The sequence below is a fragment of the Notechis scutatus genome, chromosome 4 (assembly GCF_049901735.1).
Source record: "Notechis scutatus isolate UNSWTSFEM ecotype Mainland chromosome 4, rNotScu1.2, whole genome shotgun sequence".
NCBI lineage: Eukaryota > Metazoa > Chordata > Lepidosauria > Squamata > Elapidae > Notechis > Notechis scutatus.
Window position 1 is genome coordinate 45,857,145 of NC_142012.1, and position 22,421 is coordinate 45,879,565.

The 22,421-nt window shown below is 38.6% G+C and overlaps 1 protein-coding gene across 1 annotated transcript; it reads left to right on the forward strand.

Moving 5' to 3' along the window:
- The first annotated feature begins 1,719 nt into the window (after positions 1-1,719).
- On the forward strand, positions 1,720-21,458 carry AGA (aspartylglucosaminidase). Its single transcript, XM_026667193.2, has 9 exons — positions 1,720-1,953; positions 3,466-3,619; positions 6,482-6,594; positions 9,348-9,460; positions 12,082-12,199; positions 14,165-14,240; positions 17,135-17,242; positions 18,547-18,680; positions 19,301-21,458. Exons 1-9 carry the CDS (start codon positions 1,809-1,811, stop codon positions 19,399-19,401), a joined length of 1,062 nt encoding a protein of 353 aa, XP_026522978.1. The 5' UTR covers positions 1,720-1,808; the 3' UTR covers positions 19,402-21,458.
- The last annotated feature ends 963 nt before the right edge of the window (positions 21,459-22,421 follow it).

Sequence of the window (22,421 nt, forward strand, 5' to 3'; positions counted from 1 at the left end):
TTTTCTCTTTATAGGGATTGAAATTATTTCATCAGTTCTGCTTTAGCTGTTGTAATTGGAAGCTGACTGTTGAAACTGCAGTGTTATCTTTTGAATTTTCCTCTCTAGACCAGTTCAATTATAGTCCTATTGCTATTGCTTAGGTCTTCAGATGACCGACTAAATAAATGGCCATCCTGTAACTCTATGTGCCAAATGCATTCATATGCACAACACAATTTTCTCAGTAGGTATGCAGCTTTACAGCCTAACAGAACACTATTTGGTTCACAGATCAACTAAACTGTAACTTATTTTGGTTGATATTGGCTTAGCATGCTGTGTGGATTCAGTCAGAATTGATGTTTTAGTTATTCAAAGGTGGTTAATATAAGGCATAGTTGAGCCATTATGGCTTAATTAGTAGTGCATCAATTCAATTACAATCCAATCTTTGCTCCAATCTGCAATGGTTGTCAGTCTGTTTTCAGGTCCAATTCAAGATGTTGATTTTAATGTTTAAAATCCTTCACTGGGCTATCCGAGACACTGCTTCTCTCCGTTTATTTCAGCCCACCTTATTAGATTGAGCAGAGAAGGCGTACTGTAAGTACTAGCAGCTGGGGGTCTACGCTTGGTTGATCCCAGGAGACTGCCCTCTCTGCTGTGGCACTCACCGTTAGATTAGCTCCATTCCTTTTGATAGTCCTGAAAGGAGTCAAGATCTGGCTATACCATTAGGCCTGAGGCTCCCAGGGAACCAGAGATATCCTTGGATGTCTCCATCACTTAGAATGGTTGTACCTTCTCTTTGCCTAGTATATCGTATATATCAGGGGTCCCCAACCTGTGGACCATAGCCCAGTACTGGACCACGGCCTATTCGCAAGCAGGCTGCATGAGAGCCTGCCTGGCATGTGCGCATGAGTGTGCATGCACAGCCCCACTTGTGCAAACATTGCAAGGGTTCACGGCCCCACTCACATGAGCATTGCGGGCACCTGGGGCCTCACTTGTGTGAATGCCACAGGGGTTCATTAACCAGTGGAACGGCTTGCCTTCAGAAGCTATTGGTGCTCCATCGCTGGAGGCTTTTAAGGAGAGACTTGTCTGGGTCTCCCGCTTGAACAGGGAGTTGGACTAGAAGACCTCCAAGATCCCTTCCAACTCTGTTATTCTGTTATTTCCTTATAAGAAATTGAAATTATAATACAAACTTCAAAGATGAGAAATGTAATTCATCCTACTGATAAGAATACTGGTACTTGTACTTGACTCTTAAGAGTAGATTGTACTCTAATCTTCCGTACTCTGATTCGTTTTTTCTAAGATATCATTCACCCCAGAAACTGCTACGGTACTGGTTCAATCACTCTTTGGACCGAGTTAAGCAAACCACGATTCAATTAAACAGGAGATGGGCCTGCAAACACAGCCAATGAGCTCTACAAATAGTTTAGAGCCGCATTCTCTCAATTTCCTACCCCCACCCCCACCCCGTCCCTACAATCAACTTCTTCCTTTCTGAAAGCTTGCTTGCTTGCTCGCTCCCACGACCCACTTCCGAACTAGGCTTCGCACAACCTCAGCCTGAGAAACATCAGAGGGAAAAAACCAGGATCGCTTCCGCCCTCCGTCCGTCTCAGGCTCGAAGCGGCTGCCGACGTTAACATCCCAACGCGCAACTCTACCGCGAACTCTTCCTGGTCTATTCCCCGCGCATGCGTCCCTCTTGCCCCTGGTCACGAGAAGCGGGAGAAAGGCGATAGGAAGCCGTTTGTCGCTGCGCGGCCGATTGTCGGTTCAATCCTCGGAGTTGGTTCTTTGCCATGGGAAGCGACGGCCGATGCCTGGAGTGCTGCTGGTTCTTAGTGTTGCTGCACGGGGTGGAGGGCCTGGCCGCAGCAAGCGCTGGGGCGCCTCAGCTGCCTTTGGTCATCAACACCTGGGCATTTAAGAATGCTAACGAAATAGGTGCCACTTCTTTTTCTTCTGTCCTTGGTGGCGGGGGCATCAACGTGGGTCTATTTGTCACCGTAATCTGGACTCTCCGAAAGTTTTGTATCCTCGTTTGTCTCCTTCCTACTGCATTTAGGTTCCCTCTGGGCTGATGCAGTTAATAGTGTAATATAACGTCCTCAAGCTGCCTCATGAGTGACTTACCCTATACTTCAGGGAGAAAGTTTTTTTTTTCTTTTCCGTATTACTTGGCATGTGTTTGGTTTGCACTGAAAATAGATTTCATGCTTAAACACCTGCATCTTTATATGCTGAGCAAAATGCTACTGATTATTGCTCTCTTTAGAGCCTGTTTGATTAGTGGTTAAGATACCTGGCTAGAAATTGGGAGACTGCCAGTTCTAATGCTGCCTTAGGCACAAAGCCACTGAGTGACCTTTAGCTAGTCATTTTCTCTTAGCCCTAAGAAGGCAGCAGTGGTAAATCACTGCTGAATAGCCTTGCCAAGAAAACTGAGGGAACTTTCCAGACAGTCTCCGAGAATTGGACACAATTGAAAGGAGAGGTTTAAAGTCCATCAATGTAATACATATTGACAACTCTTAGGGATAATGCCCCCATTCCCTGGCAGTTGCTAAAACAACTAGTGATGAATACACTAACTTGTACATTTGATGTGTGTATCTTTTGGTGAAATAAAATTGACCTTGGTTATTCTAAAAAAAGATAAGCAGCAGCATAGAATCTGCTTAATACTTAAAGGAAAAGCTATTAGAAAATCTGATCATTGGAAGATTTTAAAACACATCTCAGGAGATGATAACGGCAAGCCATTCCATATATTGTTGCCAAGAAATCAAGTTGTCGGGAATTGAGTTTCAAGCTTCAAGAAAACTTCTTAAATAAGATTTTACATTTTGATGAATTGAGCATTTTGATTTGCAGTTGTTGCTAATAGTAATTAGCAGGAAAAGCATAACTATCTTTGTAAACCTTAATGAATATATGAGACCTACTTTGGAGTGAATATCTCAAGGATTGTGCTGTTGTTAATATGAGTAATGTTGGGGTGTTCCTGGATCTAAATTTAGCTTAGCATGTGTTCTGTAACAAAGCTGAAAGAGAAAAAAAGTGATTCCATAAAACCAAAAAACCCTTTTTAATTCTATTTTACTAATGCCAGATTTTAAAGAGAATATAGTATAAGTAGCCAACAAGTTATAAAAAACTTTCTTTAATTAGGCTACTTTTTTATGACATGAGACTGAAGTGCTTTGAAATGGTTATTCCTTAGAATCAGAGTATAAATTTGTGCTTACTTACCTTGGAATAGTACTTATAAGAAAAATCCTGCACATTTCTATTAACAACTTTTGATGAATTCATATGTTTGACATGTGCACATATTTATATTGAGCCAGTCGAATGTTGTAAGAATGGGTGTGAAATTTGCATGTACTTTTCTTGTTGGAGAAATGACATGCATCCAACCAGCTGTAATAGGTGTTTATGTGCTTTTGATTGCAGCTTGGAATACCTTACAAGCAGGAGGTTCTGAACTTGATGCAGTAGAGAAAGGTTGTGGGCAGTGCGAAATAGAACAGTGTGATGGAAGTGTAGGATATGGCGGAAGTCCAGATGAACACGGAGAAACAACTTTGGATGCCATGATTATGGATGGGTAAGACATCCTACAAACAGTAGAGATTTTTTCCGAATCCAGCAATTTCTGAAAGGAGGAAAGGAGAGCCTGAGGGCTTTAGACTCTTCTGCATGATGAAGCAATTTCTTGCCATATCTCGATTTTTAAAAAAATGAAATTGTCCATGCCCATTATCCATAAGAGTGATATGGTCCTACCTACTTCTGTGGTCTTCTGTAAATACTTATTAAGCAAATCTCTTGCTTGTTTACCAATAGGTTTCCCATTCCTTTTTTACAGTTTTAAAACTGAACTGTAGATAATACAGCAACCAATTCTATATTAATGGCCAACTCCATTGAACAGTATGGTAGCAAAAGCTACTGAGATCAGACATTCTAGTATGCATCTAAGAATCAGGATATTGTGCTTGGTATTATAAAATTAAAAGAAAAATAGAGGGCAATTGGATGACTGAGACATGCTGCTATTTATTGACATAGCTCATGGTGTTCTGCTTATGCAAACATGCCAAGGGGAGTATTTAGATTTGATTTATACTGTATAGTAAATCCCTACTCTTTACCTAAACTTTGATTATGTGCCACCAAGTTCAGTGTAGAGCCTTAATAACCACATAGATTTTTTTCCCCCATGATAATCTGTTCTTAACCTTGTCTTTCCAACAGTGCCCATCACAATAACTGATTTGGTCTTTGCTGCTGGCCATCCTCTTTGTCCTTTTACCTTTCCCAGCATTATAGCCTTTTCCTAAGTAAGAATATCCAAAGTAGTATAACTTGAGCCAGGTTTGCTTGATGATTCATTTGCTTGATGATTCTTTTTTTTCCTTAACTATCCATGGTGTTATGATGAATTTCCCCCAACCCCCAGATTTTAAAAGCATTGGTTTTTTTTGTCCTGCTTCTTCAAAATCCAACTTTCACTTCCATAGTGTTACAAGGAATATCATTGCCCATAATATGATTTTTGTAGACATAAACACATCACAGTATCTATATATTTTTCAAGGCCTTCATGGCTATTGTACCAAGTGCTAGTTTGCAGAATATTTCTGGACTGCTTGTTCCTTTACTGTCAATAGTTCTTCCAAAAACTCAGAGGTTTTGTACCTGCTCAGTATCTTTGACAATTCTGGTTATTTTACCTGTTTGGTCTTTATATTGTAGTCTCACTTATTCACTGTCCTGCTTGACTTTAATGATGCTGCTGATTATCTACAGAACTGAAGATTCTTTGTATTTTTGGCTATTGGGATAATCTGATCAGCAAAGTTTCTGCAACTTTAAACTATGTTCATTTTTTTCCAATCCTGCTTAATGTATATGTTCAGTACATAGTTGAATAAATAAATGTTTTTAGGCTCCTTTTTCAGACACATACATAATGTATATGTTTAGTACATAGGTTGAATAAGTAAAAGAGTATATATATCTAGGACTCCTTTTCCAGAATATATCATTGTAATGCAAAACAGGTCAGGAACACCTATTATGGGCAGACCATGGTGAAACATGGCCTCCAGATTGGCAAAGTTTTCTTAGTAAAAATATAAGACTGATTTATCATTGACTGTTTCCAAACAGTGTGAATTGATGCCAATGCAATTATGATTAGATGTGAAAATCTGTTCCTATATTGTTGCTATGCTGTGCTTTAGATGGTTCCTTCCTTTAGCAGTGCTGCTGGATTGACCTCATGCCTTCATGATTCTGCTGGGATTATATATTCTTGGCATGTACAACTGGCGTTCTTCACTCATCCTTCCCAGGAGCAGACCTCCTGCAATGATGAAGTAGCACAGCAGGACTCAGGGAAGGGAGGTGCCCCAAATTAATCATTCTTCAAATCTATATTCCCTCATGCTAGCTACGCTTTGATCTGTGAAAGTGTAACAAGAATTTTTTTTCTTAAACAATCATACAAAACTATATTCAAGTTATTCTCCTCAGCCTTTGCTATAATAAAGTGATTCAACCATCTTTAACTTGTATCTTTGAAAACTGTTTCTACAAAAAGTTTCCTAGTAACACAGAGTCACACATAAATATTTAGTAGCACATTATGTGGTTTTAGATTGTGGTTATATTATGTACTGCATTCCATTACCATGCATGTTGGAACAAGATGGTTTTTCACTACAAAATGGTCCTCCCAAGTACCACATTACATAGGTACAGGTAGTATAATAATCTGAATTCTTGTTTTTTGACCCAAATATTCTTAAATTCTCTGTAAGTATTTTAAGAAATCCGAATAGTACCCCACAGGGCAAAAATCTTAAGTATCTTAAGGAGATAATCAACCAATAAGAGTATCTAGTTTAGAGTGCTTTGAATGGATATTACATCTTGGGTGGTAAAATTATATGTGAGAATACATGTGGTGCATAGCAAATATTTCTTCCTCTGATATATGTACTGGTGAGTTTCTATAAGGTATTTTAGAGAGGAGAAAGATAAACTTGTTTCATGGATGGCAGTCTTGCAGTTTTGAAAAGATCAAAGAAACCTGCTGCTGATATTAGCAAAATACTTTTTAATTTAAAGTTTCCAATCCAGTGTGGGATTTGTATACTCTGCTATTAAAACTGTTTTGGTTCTGGTTTATCCAAATGCTGCCATTTGGTTAGAGCTCCTAAACATGTTTTTTACTTGTAGCAAATGTCTGTAGCATGCAGTTATCCAGATTGCAGCCTACAAGCATAAGCTATTTATTAGCAGACTAGTAGCCTCAAAATGATTATTGAATATCAATATATCTATATACATTTTTGCATTAATACCTGTGGTTTGACATAGCTGATTTTGTTTTCTGTATTTTGAGGGTAGCACTTTAAATATTTGTTCCTTCTTTTTTTTGTACATGTGTGTGATCTAGTAACACAATGCAGGTTGGAGCAGTAGCAGATCTCAGGCGCATTAAAAATGCTATTGGTGTCGCACGGAAAGTGATAGAACATACTAAACACACTTTTCTAGTTGGCGAGTCAGGTAATTATTTTTGTTTTGTTTTGTTATCCTATTTGTAAATATTAGTTCCCGTGATAGAAACTCAGAACTGGAGCCAAGAAGGCCTCAGAACCCCAGTGGACAAATGAATTGAACATAATGATCATGATTCTTTCATTTTTGTTCCAGTTTTCTGGCCAGATGACACACATAAAATAATAACCAACAGTAAAATATTTGTTCTTCTAGGTGAAAGCAAAATAACGAAAAAGAGGCCAGAAGCTACATGTAGCTCAGTTTAGGCTACTAGTACCTTGTTACCATTTCTGTTTGAATAATATTATTAAATTATATTATTATATAATTTGGAGGTGGAGCTTACAGAAGAGGCAAGTTTTGCCTGGTCTTTGTCGGCAGCTGGATCTGTGGAGCGTAGCAGGTTTCTGCTGGGATTTTCAGGAGATTAGATGACTTATGGGAGCTTTGAACTGTTTGAACTGCTGCTGGTCTCTATGTGCTGGCACTTCAAGAGATATTGTGGGACTGGACAGCTGCAAGAATACTCAGCGCAGCATAGCATGCCTTTAGGCTGCTCCTGTGCCTATTCCTTGAAATCTTTGGAATGTTTTATTATCTGACCTTGGGAGGGTGCTTGGGGGGACTTTGGGGCTGTGGGGGTAAAGTTGGGTGAGAGTCAGATGAGTGTGTTAGTCCCTTTTCTCTGGGTGAAAGTGGGGTGGGGGAGAGTCCCTGCTAGGGAGGAGTTAGAGCAACTGGGCAGTGTGCCTGTTTGTGTACTAAGTATGTATTGTGAGTGTTAGGGGCAGTTAGGGGCAATGCGTGTTTGAGGGCGCTGAGAGCAAGTGCTATAGTGCTTGTTGAGCTCATCTACTCCTGACTATAAGTTGGAGGAGATTCCCTTTTTATATCAAGAAAGAGTGTAGAAGATAGAATGGTTTGTAGGGAAGGCAGGGGAGAGCGGTTTATTTCAGGGTAGTCGGGTAATGGGAGACAAGGGGAGGCTACTCACAATCTTGGTATTTAGTACCGGTTTCATGTTCTGACCCCTTGCAGTCACTTCATTTACCTGGCCAGTAGATCTGTGGGAGCCCTGACTTCAGTCTGCTGCTTTTAAATATCAGATCGGCTTGTAAGAAGGCTTCCCTTATTGCTCATTTGATTTTTGAAGAGAAGTCTGGCCTAACTTATATCATTGAGACCTGGCTGGGTCCAGAGGGAGGTGTTCCCCTCTCAGAAATGTGCCCAGTGGGATATCAAGTATGGCACCAGCCTCAGGGCCAGGGAGGGGATGTGGCTGTAGTTATCCGAGATTCTCTGGCAACCTCTAGGGACATGGTTCTACAAGGGCCCTGCTGTTTTCTTAGGTTGGGCTCAAGGGATCAGGTGGCATTGCTGCTGCATCACAGCTTCCCTCCCTGAGTTCCTGGACCTTACCACAGGGCTGGAAGTAGGCTACCCCAAGCTTATAGTTCTGGGGGACTTATACCTGCCATTCCTGGGAGTGAAGTCAGCGGTAGCCCAGGATTTCATGGAAACCACGACTTCCATGGGCCTGTCCCAGGTTATCCAGGGCCCAACTAGAAAGTGCGGTCGCACACCCAATTTGGTGTTCTTGTTGGAGCAGTGCCTGTGTGACCTGGAATTGGTTGACCTGTCTTTGGTTCCCCCTGCCATGGTCAGATCATAATCTGGTGGCAATGAGTTTCTCAAGAGCTGTACCTCCCCCTACAAGGAGGCAGATTGGTCTGCCCCCAGTGAGCTAATGGACAAGGATGGGTTCCAGAAGGAACTGGGGGCTATAACCATGGATCTACTGTGCAGTCTTCCTGAGCAATTAATGGGTTTAAATTGGCAGCCATGGAACCTCAGGCAGGAACTTGTATGGTCTGGGTCTGTAATAGCTCATTACCTTTTGTTGTGTCTTTTCTGGGAGATAGAACATATAGTCTCTCAGCATCCATTAGTTTGTGACCAATAAATGAGAAGAAAATGTGCAACAGTATAACAATTTAAAACTCCTATACCAGTGGTCGCCAACCAGTGGGCTGGGGACCACTGGTGGTCCGTGAGAAAATTTTGGTGGTTCTCAGAGAAATGTCACCCCCAAAGCAATTAATCCAGGCTGCATGGAAACACAAGGCTGCAACGCCCACATGGCCTGTGGAAACACAAGGCTTGTGTCACTTGCATTGTGAACAACACGAGATAGTGAGGGGAGATGGGGAAAGGGCAGAAGGAGGGAACTTGCCCCACCTCGCCACCTCGCCACCTCTTTCCACTTCTTTCTTCTTCTGCTTTTGGCTGCACACAAGAAAAGCAGCAAAAGTCTTTCTTTCTCTCCCCCAAACTCTGCCAGAAATGAGTCTTTGGGACCCTGCATCCTGCTCCAAGAGGCTGTGCTGGCAAAGACTCATTTCTGGTGGAGTTTGGGGAGAGAAAGACTTCTGCTGCTTTCCTTGCATGAAGCCCCAAAAGTCTCTTCCCCCCACCCCACCCCCCACCCCCAAGAATGGAACTGGAGACTGTATTCTGCTATCCCAAATAAGGAATGATTGATCTGTAGGAAAACAGGGTGGGGAATTTTCCTGCAGACTTTTTTGGGGATTTTCCCAGGGTCTCTGGTCCGCAGGATTTAAAATTATGAGTTTGGTGGTCCCTGAAGTCCAAAAGGTTGGTGACCCGTTCTATACTATGGTTTCATATGCTGTACATTATGATTGTAGTCAAATGTTAACTACCAGAATACTTGCACATGTGTTTTTTTCCCTATAAAGCTTCACTTTTTGCAGAAAGCATGGGATTTCCAAGTGAAGATTTAACTACACAGAACTCTGTTTCAATGTATATAAAGTGGCTCAATCAAAACTGCCAGCCAAACTTCTGGAAGGTAAAATATTTAAATATAAATCTTAATGACTTGTTTGTCATAAAAAAAAATTCTTCATATTTCAAACCTCATGATCATCACTTGAAGACAAGATGACTAACTACAATGCACTTTGCTGAATATATTTCTGACTCACCAGAAAAGGCCATGTTGATGATATAATTTAATATTTTGTAGTAGTTTTTAAAATTTCAAACACTGCATATAGGAAATGAGAAGTCGGTGTAAAAGTGAAGCCAGTGCATTTAATATTTCTCAACAGCCATGTTGTATCATATCACAAAATCTATTTTGTATTTTTCAATGGTAGAAGATCAAGAAGATGAGAATAGAAGGGGGCAGGGACAAAAGGTTTATTCATTCAAATAATTGTGTATATGACTATGAAATGTTTGCAATGGTTTGTTGTGCTTGGTATGAACCAAAAGCATTTCTGCTTTGTTTTCTTTAATAGCAAGAAAGAAAGAAAAGAAATAAATTAAAAGTAGACTTTTTATCATAAGAGTAGTTCCAGAGTATATTGGGAAATTTTAAAGACTGAATGTGTAGAAGATTCCTACTGGATCAAGCAAAGGCCCTACGTTGATTTTCTCTTATCCTTGCACTACATTTTCATACTTTGAGCTATCATGCTTGCTGATGATTTTGATCATTGTAATTCAACAGAATATGGTAGAGATAAGAGCTGAGTCTGTCCGGGCATTATCTTTCTCACTAATAGGTAAAACACAAGGAAAAATTAGATATAACCCAGTTTTTCTTTCCTGCAATTGGCATTCAGAGTTCTTTTACCTTTGCTATTAAAGGTACAGTGTTAATTTCTTGACTAGGATCATACAAAGTTAAGCCAATACTTTAAATTGAGATACAAATAGTAACTTAAGTTTAGGAATGTTTCTGTACCTGCTCCATCTCCAATGAGCAGAACAACAGCAGGGTTATAAAAACACAACAGCATCAGACCATTTCAGCTGCCAAAATAAGGTTGCTTACAGAAATTCTGTTTTCTTTGGCAGGAGTAAACAATATAATCACTGGATAAAAATATGGCAAGTCTGTCTGTGTTCAAGAATGAGCAAACACTTTATTACCACTTTAACATGGAAACATGTAGAGTTAAAGCAACAGTATCTTGATTTTAGTTTACTGGAAGCTTCTCTTCTGATTGGTATTTTAATCTATTTTAAATATTCCCTGGAGTTACTTTAGATCACGGGTGTCAAACTTGTGGCATCATGTTGCTGTCATGTGATGTTTCATGACGTTTTTCTCTGCGGAGCTGGTGTGGGTGTGGCCTGGACATGATGCATCCGGCCCGCAGGCTGCCAGTTTGACATCCCTGCTTTAGATCCTGGATTTTATGATCATGTGGGAATGAGTGGAGGAGCTTTAGATGGCCACATATATTACTTTGCTAAAATGACTAAAATGACCAATCATTTCCAAGTAAGGTTGCACTTAATTGACTTTTTGTTTACTCAAAAAGGAGGGCTGGATGCTTTTAATATTTGAATGAGAAACCAAGATGCAGCTAGAGGGTTTTAAAAAATCCAGAACAAATCAAGGAAATTCACTTGTACTGCTACCCAGAAAATAACGTGAACATTTCTGACTTTTTATATCCCATCTCTTTTATTCTGAATGGCTGTTGCAGCAGGGCCAGCTTCATTAGGCCCTTGTAATGCAAACTCAGACTGGGTAGTACAAGTATATGCTATGCTGTACATGTATATGTTATAACTATGTTTAATGGATGAATTTTGACACCTAGATATTACTAGGATAGTCAATACCCGAGGGCCTTTTATGATCTTGAATTAGATGTCTTGCATCTAATCAGCTCCATGGGTAGTCTTGGCCAATATTGTTGAGTGTAACAAATGTCACATTGAGGCCATGTTCTGTAAGTTGCCCTTCAAAAAGCAGAAAGCAGTGCTGTATAGTGGAAATCTAGGTCGTATACTAAGGAAGTTAAGACACAAGAGCTTATAAATGTTGCAAGAGAACTTTGTGATTAAGCTAACCTCTTCATTATCTTCCTTATGAAAGCAGGAAAGTGGGGTATTGTATTTTGCATTTAGTACTTGAAATGCATGTAAAGTGGGAATAAAATATGCTGAATTATGAGGTTTAAATCTTACAGAAACTAGCACTATAGTTATATATGAAGTTGTCTCATCACAATCAGTAGGGATGCTCATAAGGTCTGGAAGGAGCTCATCTTAAATTATAGTTGTAGGGGCAAGACATATTATGCGGAGGTTTTTTTGCACATAGAATCTTGATATATTTCATTTCTCTTCTGGGTATTTGTCTTAGGACATATTTGCAAATCACAAAGCAACATGAGATCTGAACATTTTTGTAACTGAAGTGTTTTTAGTACTGAGTTGCTCCAATGGAGATACATGCTTTATCTGTTCTTTGTTTAATGCCTCTGAACTGCAATAATTTGCTTTAGATGAAAGTTCTTTGTCCTTGGCATATACAAGCCTATATTTTTCTTTTAGCAAGGTAATTTAGTTCTTTTCTCTTTTTCAAAGTCTAGGAAAAAATGCCATAGGTTTCTTTGAAATACCTCTTCATTAAAGATATTAATGTCAATAAAACTTTGATTACAGAATGTTACACCAGATGCTTCAAAATCATGTGGTCCCTACAAACAGACTGCAGAGTTGAGTAAAAAAGGACAAAGCACTTCAGTCAGAAGAATTGAAGTTCATGACCACGATACTATTGGTATAGCAACTATTCATACTTTTATACTTGTGTTTGTTGCAGCTAAAATCCTATGCACAATTAAATATCAATTATGTATAAAGTAATGGACATAATACAAAGGACACCTACCAAGAAATGGATGGTATTACTGATTTTGCAATTTATGTGTTGAAATCTGCTTGGTACTTATTGTAAGCATCTGGCATATTCTTCTCTAATTAGTTTTAGAATATTATATAGTATTTGGTTTTCAACCCTTAGCCTTCCCTCCTCAAATATAGTGATAATGGACTTTAGATCCACTTATTGGGGCATACAGATACACACAGCCTAAAGAGAAGCTTTTAGCAAAACTGGATTGTGGTCTTGAAATGTGAAATGTAGGTTCATTTTGAAGAGCAATTTTGTTGTTTTTGCCTGCTTAAAACATTCAACCAGAGTATCCTTTAAAACAAAATGAAAGATTTCTTAATGGGTATTCTCACACTCTGCAGCTAAATGAAACTTGGGGATTTGGACAGAATTAACCTCACATTTTAAAAAATTTCCTCAAATGAGTAGGAGGGGAACTATCTGTGTATTTGGCTTTAGCCTCTGCCATCTGCGTAGCAATTAAATATGAAATTTACAAAAGCACTGGAGTGACTTGGGAATGTACATCCCATTGCCAGACACTTAAGGCAACACTTCAAGTGTGATGATTACACTCGTCATCATTTAGCAATCAGCATTTTTAAAATGTCAAATGTTAAGTTTCTTACCAAGTAAAAGGCATGACCTCGTAAGCACTTCCACTTTGGCAGCTTACTGAGCCAGACATATTTTTCACTAGGCAGAGTGAAGTGTAGGAAAAGTAGCAGAAATAGGGTATCTTAAATTAGATGTTTTGTCTACTTTAGGCGAGTTGCCCACTTGGCAGATAGGATGTGATTAGATTCTTGTATTCATTCAGTAGTTTGACATGATGCTCTCACTGCTTGTTATATGAGCAACATATTAGTAGAAATGAAGAAAGTCCCTTAAACTCTGTATTTTCACAAAGAGGTAAAGCAAATTATTAGAATTATTCCTTTAAAAAATATCAAGCTTTAAGTCTACTACAGGGATATTGGCCACAATGTGAATTTAAGTTGTTTGTTAGAGGGAAAAAACATCAAAGCGTTAGATTCATCATCTCGTGTGCTCCTAAAAACTAAGTGTAGAACTAAAATAAGAAATGTCAAATGTATTTGAATATACGGAAATACCAGGAGACACATTAGAAACCGAAGCAGCTCTACCTATAGGGGGATAGTAAATTATAAATCAAAATAAGTTACAACAAAAATAAGTTAGATCCTACAAAGCCTAAAATATATATAACACGAAATTATGCGATATACATCAAAGAAATCCATCATCCAGACAACACCAGAAATTATAAATCCCAATTCAGTTTATTAAAATTTAATAATTATTTCAATCTTCTCCCCCCAGCCCTGGATCATTTCTAGAGCTACCTCCAACATTTCCCAATTATTGGAGCAGAATATATTAGGTGATTTATTTAGAGAATGTAAAATCATCTAATCATTCCATTGTACCCATAATAAAAAAATATTGTAAGCAGAAATCTATCTTCAGATAATCTTGATGGAGTTAAATGTTTCTAACTTAATTGGGCAGAACTTGAAGATGAAACAATCTTAATGGTCATGTGTCTTCTCTGATGGAAGATTCCCTTTTGGCTAGAGCAAACCTATTTGAAAAGTAAAATGTCTTTTGCATCATTTTTCTTAGAAGCCTCTAGAAGAAAGATAATTTCCAAGTGTGATCAATCCAATCAAGCATTTTGAAAAAAATTGTAGCTGCAATCTAATGTTCTGTTATATAACTCGAAAAATAATGGAAATCCTCTCCAATTTGAAGGATTGACAGCTTAGTATCCATATTAAATGAGGAAAAGCTTCAAAATGCTTCTAACCAATTCTTTTTCATTTGTAGGTATGATTGTAATTGGTCAGAGTGGAAATATTGCTGCAGGGACATCTACAAATGGTGCAAATCACAAAATCCGGGGGTTTGTATAATTGTCTATAAATCTTGGCTCTATAAATATAAAGTATGTTTTATTTAGTGTGATGCAAATATTTTCCAACAAAGTGTTTATCAACTATTAGTGTAACAGGGATCACTTTTATTTGGTGATCTAAGCTAGAGGTTGGGTTTTTCCTATGTTGTCATCTTTTATTTACTTGTTATTAATACATTTTAATAGTGAACGCTTTAAATAAAACTGCTACTCCCTAATGATGAATAAATACTTGAGATAAACATCTCCAGTTCTCAAACCTTGATATTATTAGATCAGCATGACCATAGAAATGTTATGTTTTTAACTATAGACCATCCACCTCAACATCCTTTTTCTTGAAATATATATTTAAAACTTATAAAACTGTCATAAAACTTACTTTATGACAGTTGGATTTGAAATAGAAGTGTATTCCTGTCAAGATTAGGTAATACTATTGTAAATAAATTGTGAGATATAGTCAGATGATGATACGTTATTTATTTATATAATTTATTGGCCACCCATCTTACAACAGAGTATCTCTGGGCAGCTTACAATTACATCTAAGCTAAAACATAAAAAGCTAAAATCAAACCTTATAGCCAAAGGCACATAGGTGTGAGGGGAGGTGGGATCTGTTATTTCTCAATCAACCATCTCCATTGCGCTTTTCCCTCACTGGGGCCCCAAGTCATAGTTACATCTTTTGGCCCTTACAAGAAGTTAGGACTGTTGGGGCAAATCTCATACCAGGGGGCAAGATATACACCAGACATGTCAAACTCAAGGCCCATGGGCCATATCTGGCCTGTGATTAATTTAGATCTGGCCCATGGGGTCGCCCTGGAGATGGTGAGGCACCGGCCCCCACAGCCTCGGCTCCAGCCCACCCCAACCTGGCTGAGTTCTCCCCCTGGACCTCTACACCCCACCCCTTCCTCAACAGCCCCACTCCGCCAAATAAGCTTGGAACCCCACTTTATTTCCCCCTGACAACTGTCCCGATAGTGCCTCTCCTGCTGGTGCCTCTGTGGGGCGGGTGGATGCATTGACAACCCCAACCACTGCTGGCCTGCCTGCCTGCTTTACCATCTCCCTCAAGCTGGGCCAAGGCTGCTGGGGGTGGCTTGAAGAGGAGGAGGAACAGCTTGGCAAGGTGTCTGAGCCCAGCTCCTGCAGGACTGGTGGTACTGGCACTGCTGCTGGGCCCCCAAAAAGGGGAGTTGGAGAAATTGAGGTCACCGCAATTTTTATCCCTTCCCCGTCTTAGCCATGTCTTGGGATGGTGGCAGCTGGGAAGAGTAATGAGTGGTAGCCAGAGAGAACCAGATGGGATGCCAAAAGAGCACCATTGCCATCCTTTTAATCTCTTCCACTCTCCCTCCAGCGAGCACTTGGCTCCCTAGGTGGCCCTGCTGAGGGTGTTCAACCGCCACACAGTTGAATGCAGAGGTGTCAACGGGGAGCGTAAGCAGGGCATGTGTGCACTTTCCAGACCACGTTCCATCCTTCATTCACCAGCCTCCTCCATCTTCCAGCCTGTCCCAGAATGGTCTCCAGGTCTTTTGGGCTGCAGATTTTTCTTACCCCCACCATCCCCATCCCCAAGCAGCAAAGCTGACTCTTGCATGCAGGTATTCTTAAACGCTTTCCATGTTTATATTGCAAAATAAAATGGCATCTCCAGGTGTCTGCCTCAGCTCCTTCCTTCTTTCCCTCCCTCCTTCTTTTCTTCCTTCATTTCTTTCCTTCTTTTCATTTCCTTTCTTCTTTTCCTACTTCTTTCCTTCCTTTCTTCTTTCCTCCCTTTTTCCCTTCCCTCTCCCAACAACTCTCTTGTTCAGCTGCTGCGGAGAAAGGCCCCACCATACGCCTCCAGCCCGGGAAGCCCTCACACATGCACCCACCCCATTCCAAGCTTGGAGACTTTTATCCACATCTGAGCTTGCAAACTGCCAATCATGCCTGGGCTTGGGGAGAAGGACCTCTCCTTTCTCTGTGGATAAAAGTCCTCAAACTTGGAATGTGGGGTAAGTGTGTGTGTGTGTGTGTGTATGCTTGCATGCGCTTGGCTACCAGCAGTTTGGATAGGTAGGGAACTTGTGGGGCAATGAATTGTCCCCACATTGAGTTAGTTAGCCAATGAGACTTGTTCCATTCCGGAACATTAAGGAAATGTCCTTTAAAAAAATCTGTATTTTAGAATATACTGTACATTCTAAAATGGGTTGGGGGGACGAGCGGTCTGCCACCTTCAAGTGGTGTCCCCTGGATGCGCGAAGCCGTTAAACGCTGACCGTAACTGAGAGCAGACCCTCCGACGACAGGCCCACGCGACAGGCCGGCTGGAGTATTCAAATGCCGCATCAACATGGTGGAAACGTCCACTACAGAACACACGCCCAACATCGATCGCGTCAGGAACGAAGAAGTTCAACGTCGTGCCCATCCCCACGGTCATGAGGCAGTCCGGCTACGATGGTTCGGCCATGTGAGTCGCGCCAAGGAAGAATCCATCATCAAATCTGAGATGAAGGTGACTGTCGGAGGCGCAAGACGCGTGGTAGACCTAAGCAACGCTGGATGGACACGATCAAGGCCGACCTAGAGATCGCGAAGGCAGACCCGACATACGTGGCAGACAGAGAGGCGTGGAAGCAATACTCAGGACGTTAGCGGACCTCGCCAGAGCACGAGACAAACGCTGAAGAAAAAAAGAAGAAGAAGATTCTAAAATGGGTTGGAATAATATAAATAAATATCCCCAAGTGCTTTCCAAAATCCTTTCATCAAGGCCCCACCTATGATTTTTCAATAAACTAGTTGTTCCTTTGCTCAGAATAACGCTGCTTTTATATTTTAAAAATTAACGTATTGCATGATATTTTCTTCCTTAGTCGTGTAGGAGACTCCCCAATAGTTGGAGCAGGGGCATATGCTGACACTACAGCTGGAGCTGCAGCTGCTACTGGTAATGGAGATATCATGATGCGCTTCTTGCCCAGGTTTTTAAACATTATTAACCTTTGAATGTAGTTTTGAGTATGCTTGAATACTTTGCATTTGCTACCTGTGTAAAAAAAATAAATACAAGTGGAAAGGAATCAAATCACTTTAATTTATAAATTTAGAACATTTTAATTAAGAATTAATAGATTGCTTTTAAAATAGCATTCTTTCTTGATCATGTTTATATCCTGCCACATCTAAATTGACTTTGGGGCATGTTTTAAAGTGAAGTCAACCTAAATCAGTTTGTTATAGTGCTGCCTCTGTGCTGAAGATCTGGTTCACTATTCTACAGTATCTTACTTTGGAAAGAGGCATATTTAATAGCAATAGCATTTAGATTTATATATCGTTTCACAGTGCTTTACAGTTCTCTCTAAGCAATTTACAGAGTTAGCCTATTGCCACCACAATCTGGATCCTCATTTAATATTTGTGATAGTTACAGCACCATTCTTTTTCATATTATATTGAATTATTCCTTCATTTTCAGATAGGAAGTACAGAAACAAACTTAGATCAAATTGTAGCAAAATTGAATTGCTGTCATCATTAAACATCAGTCAATTTAGAAATATTGGGTGCAGTAGTTACTCTTAATGGGGCCCCATTAAAAGAGTTGGTTTAGGGTTTGTGATCCACCTAGAAGGAAACTGCTGAAGCAGATAGAAAGTGAGGCCAAAGCTCCCTTGCCCAGCTTTTGCTGGTATGCCAATTATGATCCTACCTGGACTACTAGACTGGCAATAGTATTTAATGCCATGATTGCCAGTCAGCTGCAGTACTGTAAAAGTTGCTCTGTATAAAATTGCCTTTGACTTGGAACAAGCAACTAATAACAAAATGTGGCAATGGACACCAGGTTCTCAGCAAGCAATGAAAAATGAAAATGTATTATAAATACTTCAATAACAAAAACTAGTACAATTATACTATTCATATCCTTAAATACGATAATGTTCAAACAGTTACACTGAATGGTTAAAAGCAAGGCAGATAATTTAAATACTGTTCACAATAAGATGTTAGTTTATTTAAAAATAGTTTTAACAGATATAACTATTTATTTGATGTCAAAATGGGTGGGTTCCAAAGATAGAATACCCATGCAAATTTAGGTGTAGTTCTGGTTGCTATTGCTTCATTTGTCAGAAGAGGAGAGGATTGGAAGAATAATTTCCTTGTTGTAGGGGGAAATTCTCAATGAAGAAATATTTGAAAACATTCTTTTCTCAGCTAAAATGCACTTATTTGTACACTAAAGGATGTGGATTGTCAGTTCAATTTTCTGTCTTTGTAGTTATCAAGCAGTGGAATATATGCGACTGGGACTAGACCCAATGATGGCATGTCAGAAGGTTATTTCTAGAATCCAGAAATATCACCCCTACTTCTTTGGTGCTGTTATTTGTGCCAACACAAGTGGAAGCTATGGTACTACTTTTAGTTTTTCTTGTATGTTTCTTTTAGCATAGAAGAATTTCTAAGTTCATATAGGTATGGTTGTGTTTACAATATCTATTGGTTATGCTAGCTTTGATATGAATAAGTTTCCTATGAAAATGGCTAAGTGAAATGTTCTTTTTCAGAAAGTAGCATCAGACTGAGGCCCACTTCAAAGCAATCAAAGATCAGTCATGCTGGGTGTCTCATTAATAAACCCTTGGATCACTGAGAAGAGTAATTTTGCTAATCAGTATGGCCTGTTGGGCTAGGTTGCTTAGTGCAGTTCTTTTATCTCTGATTTCCCGCAATTCATATTTGAAAGATTAAATATACAAAGGTTCATTAAATACACCAATATTAAGATGTAAATTGAAATAAAGTTGCAATTATACTTTAAAGAGATATGAAGTCTGTCGAACTGCTTTGAGGCAGATTCCTTTTTAAAAGTGAAAAGATTTATGAGAGAAAATTCAATAATGGTATAACTAAGTCTATAAAGACATCATTACAATAGAAAAGTAGAATCCCTAAATGTTAAAGATACCAGGAGGCAGATTAATGCAATAGCCATTGTTTATTCTCTCAACTTTTTTTTTTTCCTGCCACAGGCGCTGCATGCAATAGAGTCCCAGGATTCACACAGTTCCACTTTATGGCTTCTAACCCTATTCTGAAGCAGCCATCTGAGCAAATAGTAGACTGCATTTAACCTTTTTTTCCTCCCTTCTCTTAATGGAAGTCCCTAAACTCAACCCAGTGGAAGAAATGAAGACTCGCAATTTAATCCTAATATACTCTTGGAATTAAACTGCATTCAATAGAAATTATTTCTAAGTTTGTTATACAAATAAATGAATACATTAGGTTCAGTCAAGTTGAACAAAACCATAAAACAACTTTTCTCAATGTCTTTCTGAGCTACTTTTTTGCACTAATATTCATTTTTAAAGATACTTTGCAAAATTAGAAGCTTAATGATTTTCCCTCTAAGTTAACTCTCAGTTCTCTATTTCGCATAACATTCTAATGTAAGAGAAGCTAATCCTCAAATAGACAAAATGTAGCCATTGCTTAAATTGTGTACTATTTTACCCTTAAAATAAATTCTTGATTTTATTTTCAATAAACAAGATTCAATAAATTCCATTTTTCTTTACAATATCGTAGGAAATATTTTTCTTCTATTGAAGTTGGACCATGAACCCCATATCATCCTACCTTATTCCCATGCCTCTCAAATAACTACCAGTGCTTTCTTTAAACATGGTCTTGCCACAATCTATTTAATTACCATAATTTGTGTTGAGTAACCATGAATCAGTAATTATTGCTCAGCCTGATCTACACTGCAGTAATGGGCAAAATCAATGATGTTGGCTTGTGGCTTTCAAAAGAAAAGTATGGCCTGATTGTGGGAAAACCAGAAAATCTGGGAGAAGTCAATTGAGGGATTATATCCTAAGTGGTAAAACTTCTAGAAGATGTCTGGGGAAAAAAACACTCAAAGACATTCAACCATAATTCCAGGTTGATTAGAAGATGTCTGATCACTGTCATCCAGATGAGAAAGCCAAAGTACTAGCTTTTGTGTCACTCGCTGATTATGAGCTGAACCTGAAGGATCTCCTTTTTTCCAGAGTTTCTACCCATCAAACTAACATGCTGCAGATCCCAACAGCCAGAGAATGTCAGTCTGATGGGGACTAGAAGACTTTTTCTGCAGAGTCCTCTGCTCTATGGAACATCCTCCTTTTGGAGATTAGAATAGCTCCAACTCTGTTAACTTTTTATAAAGATCTAAAAACCTTGCTCAGCTTCATGCACCAAAGGCTATATTGTTAATGGGCCAGATATTTTGCTCTTTTACACACTTTGAATTAGATCTTTAAATGTTCTCTACTGTTTTTAATGTTTTTTATTGTTGTTGTTTTTTTTTAAAAAAAATTAGTAATATATGTTTTGAATTGTAAGCTACGTAAAGTAATTTACTGAGACAGCTGTAGAAATCAAATAAATAAAAACACTAGATACACTAGTGGATTTTTGTTTGTTTGTTTGTTTTGCCAATTGGTTGAATTATGAAACACAAAAAATAGAAAAGGACTGCATAAGCATCTTGTAGGATTTTTTTTTTCTCTTCAGCGCCTCAAATTGATCTTTTAAGAGTAGGCCTAACAATATTTCAATAGAAGAAACATTATTCAAAGGTCTTTGGGGACTATCAAAACAGATGCTTAGTAGAAACATACCTGCTAAAACACATTACAAGATTTTGGCCCAGCTATATCAATGGGATAATTATTTTGATTTTTTTTTTAAAGTAGACTCGTGCTTATAAATAATTGTCAAATATTGAATGAGATCGTAAGTTATAAGTAAACTGCATGCTGCTTGTTAGGAATGTAAGTCATCTAACAGTTGGGTTGGAAATATATAAACCAGGATAGACATTTTAATACTGTCTCTTTAAGGGAATGCTAAAATTGTAATTGGGTGTGGTTCCTCAAACGGCCATAAGATGGAGCCAGAAACCTAGTTTCCCAGAGAGTGTTGCCGTTCCTGCATTTCCCTATTGACTGTTGCTGATCGTCATTATTCTTGGATTTGATGTGAGTCTATTACTGAACTGTTTTTGATACTGGACTTTGTTATTGGATTATCCCTGGACTGAAAACTGACTGCTATAACTGTATGACTTGGACTGCTTGTTGGACTTTGCTTAACCATTTATTGGAAGTAAAAACCTACATTTTACTATACAGTGTATCTCTGTGCTGGTTGTGTGCTATTCCTCACCACTCTCACTATGTCTCCCTGTGTGCACTCATTCTCCTAACGGGGAATTACCTCAACACTGCTTTTCTTGGTTCTTTCCCATTAGTTGTTTTTATTGGAGTTCCTATTGCTTTAAGTGAAAATACCTGGATGATACCCTGTTAACTGTCTATCTTTAAGACTACTAATTTGGAGTTGGAAATGTGGCTTCTTTATAATTATATCCAATTATATATCTAAATAGTTCCCACTAATAGTCAACATTAAAAATGTATTAAATGTTCACTTTAAAATGGCTGAAAAAAATCACTTTACAATTTTAAAGAAAAAGTTTAGGTGATTTTTACATTTTTCCTTTTGTTGGTATGTTTCAATGAGACAAATAATTTTAACTAGAGTTTTTCTATCAGATAAAGGGCTTCAAGTGAGTGATTCTACTATATAGCTAATACTTGTATCTTTAAAACAAATTATGCTCTAACTATTATTCACAAAGAAAACAGTATAATAAATTGTAAAGAATGAATAGAGAATGATACTTCACATAATTATTATTTAGTAAGCCAAACTCATGTTTTCCTGAAACAATTTAACTTAAAAAACTCAAATTCTTATAATGAAAAGGTTGTTTTTCCATTTGTTTCAAAATTTTAATCAGGTCGTGAGCAGCTAATCACATTTTATTACACTAAACCTTAAAGCAGGTGTCCCCAAACTTGGCAATTTTAAGACTTGTTGCTGGACAATTCTGAGAGTTGAAGTCCGTAAGTCTTAAAGTTGCCAAGTTTGGAGACCTCTGCCTTAAAAGATACATTCAGATTTTAAAAACAAAAAACACCAGGGTTCAATATATGTATATTAATACTGAATGTAATCTTTCCCAACCTCACATTTTCTCTCAAGTATTGAGAGTACACTTCATTTGTGTTAATCTTTTGACTAGGACCTGATAAA

Coding starts and splice junctions, on each gene's coding strand:
- AGA (XM_026667193.2), top strand. CDS start 1,809: ATGGGAAGCGACGGCCGATGCCTGGAGTGCTGCTGGTTCTTAGTGTTG. Junction 1,954..3,465: donor TAAGAATGCTAACGAAATAG/GTGCCACTTCTT, acceptor TTTTGATTGCAG/CTTGGAATACCTTACAAGCA. Junction 14,241..17,134: donor GCAAATCACAAAATCCGGGG/GTTTGTATAATT, acceptor TTTCTTCCTTAG/TCGTGTAGGAGACTCCCCAA.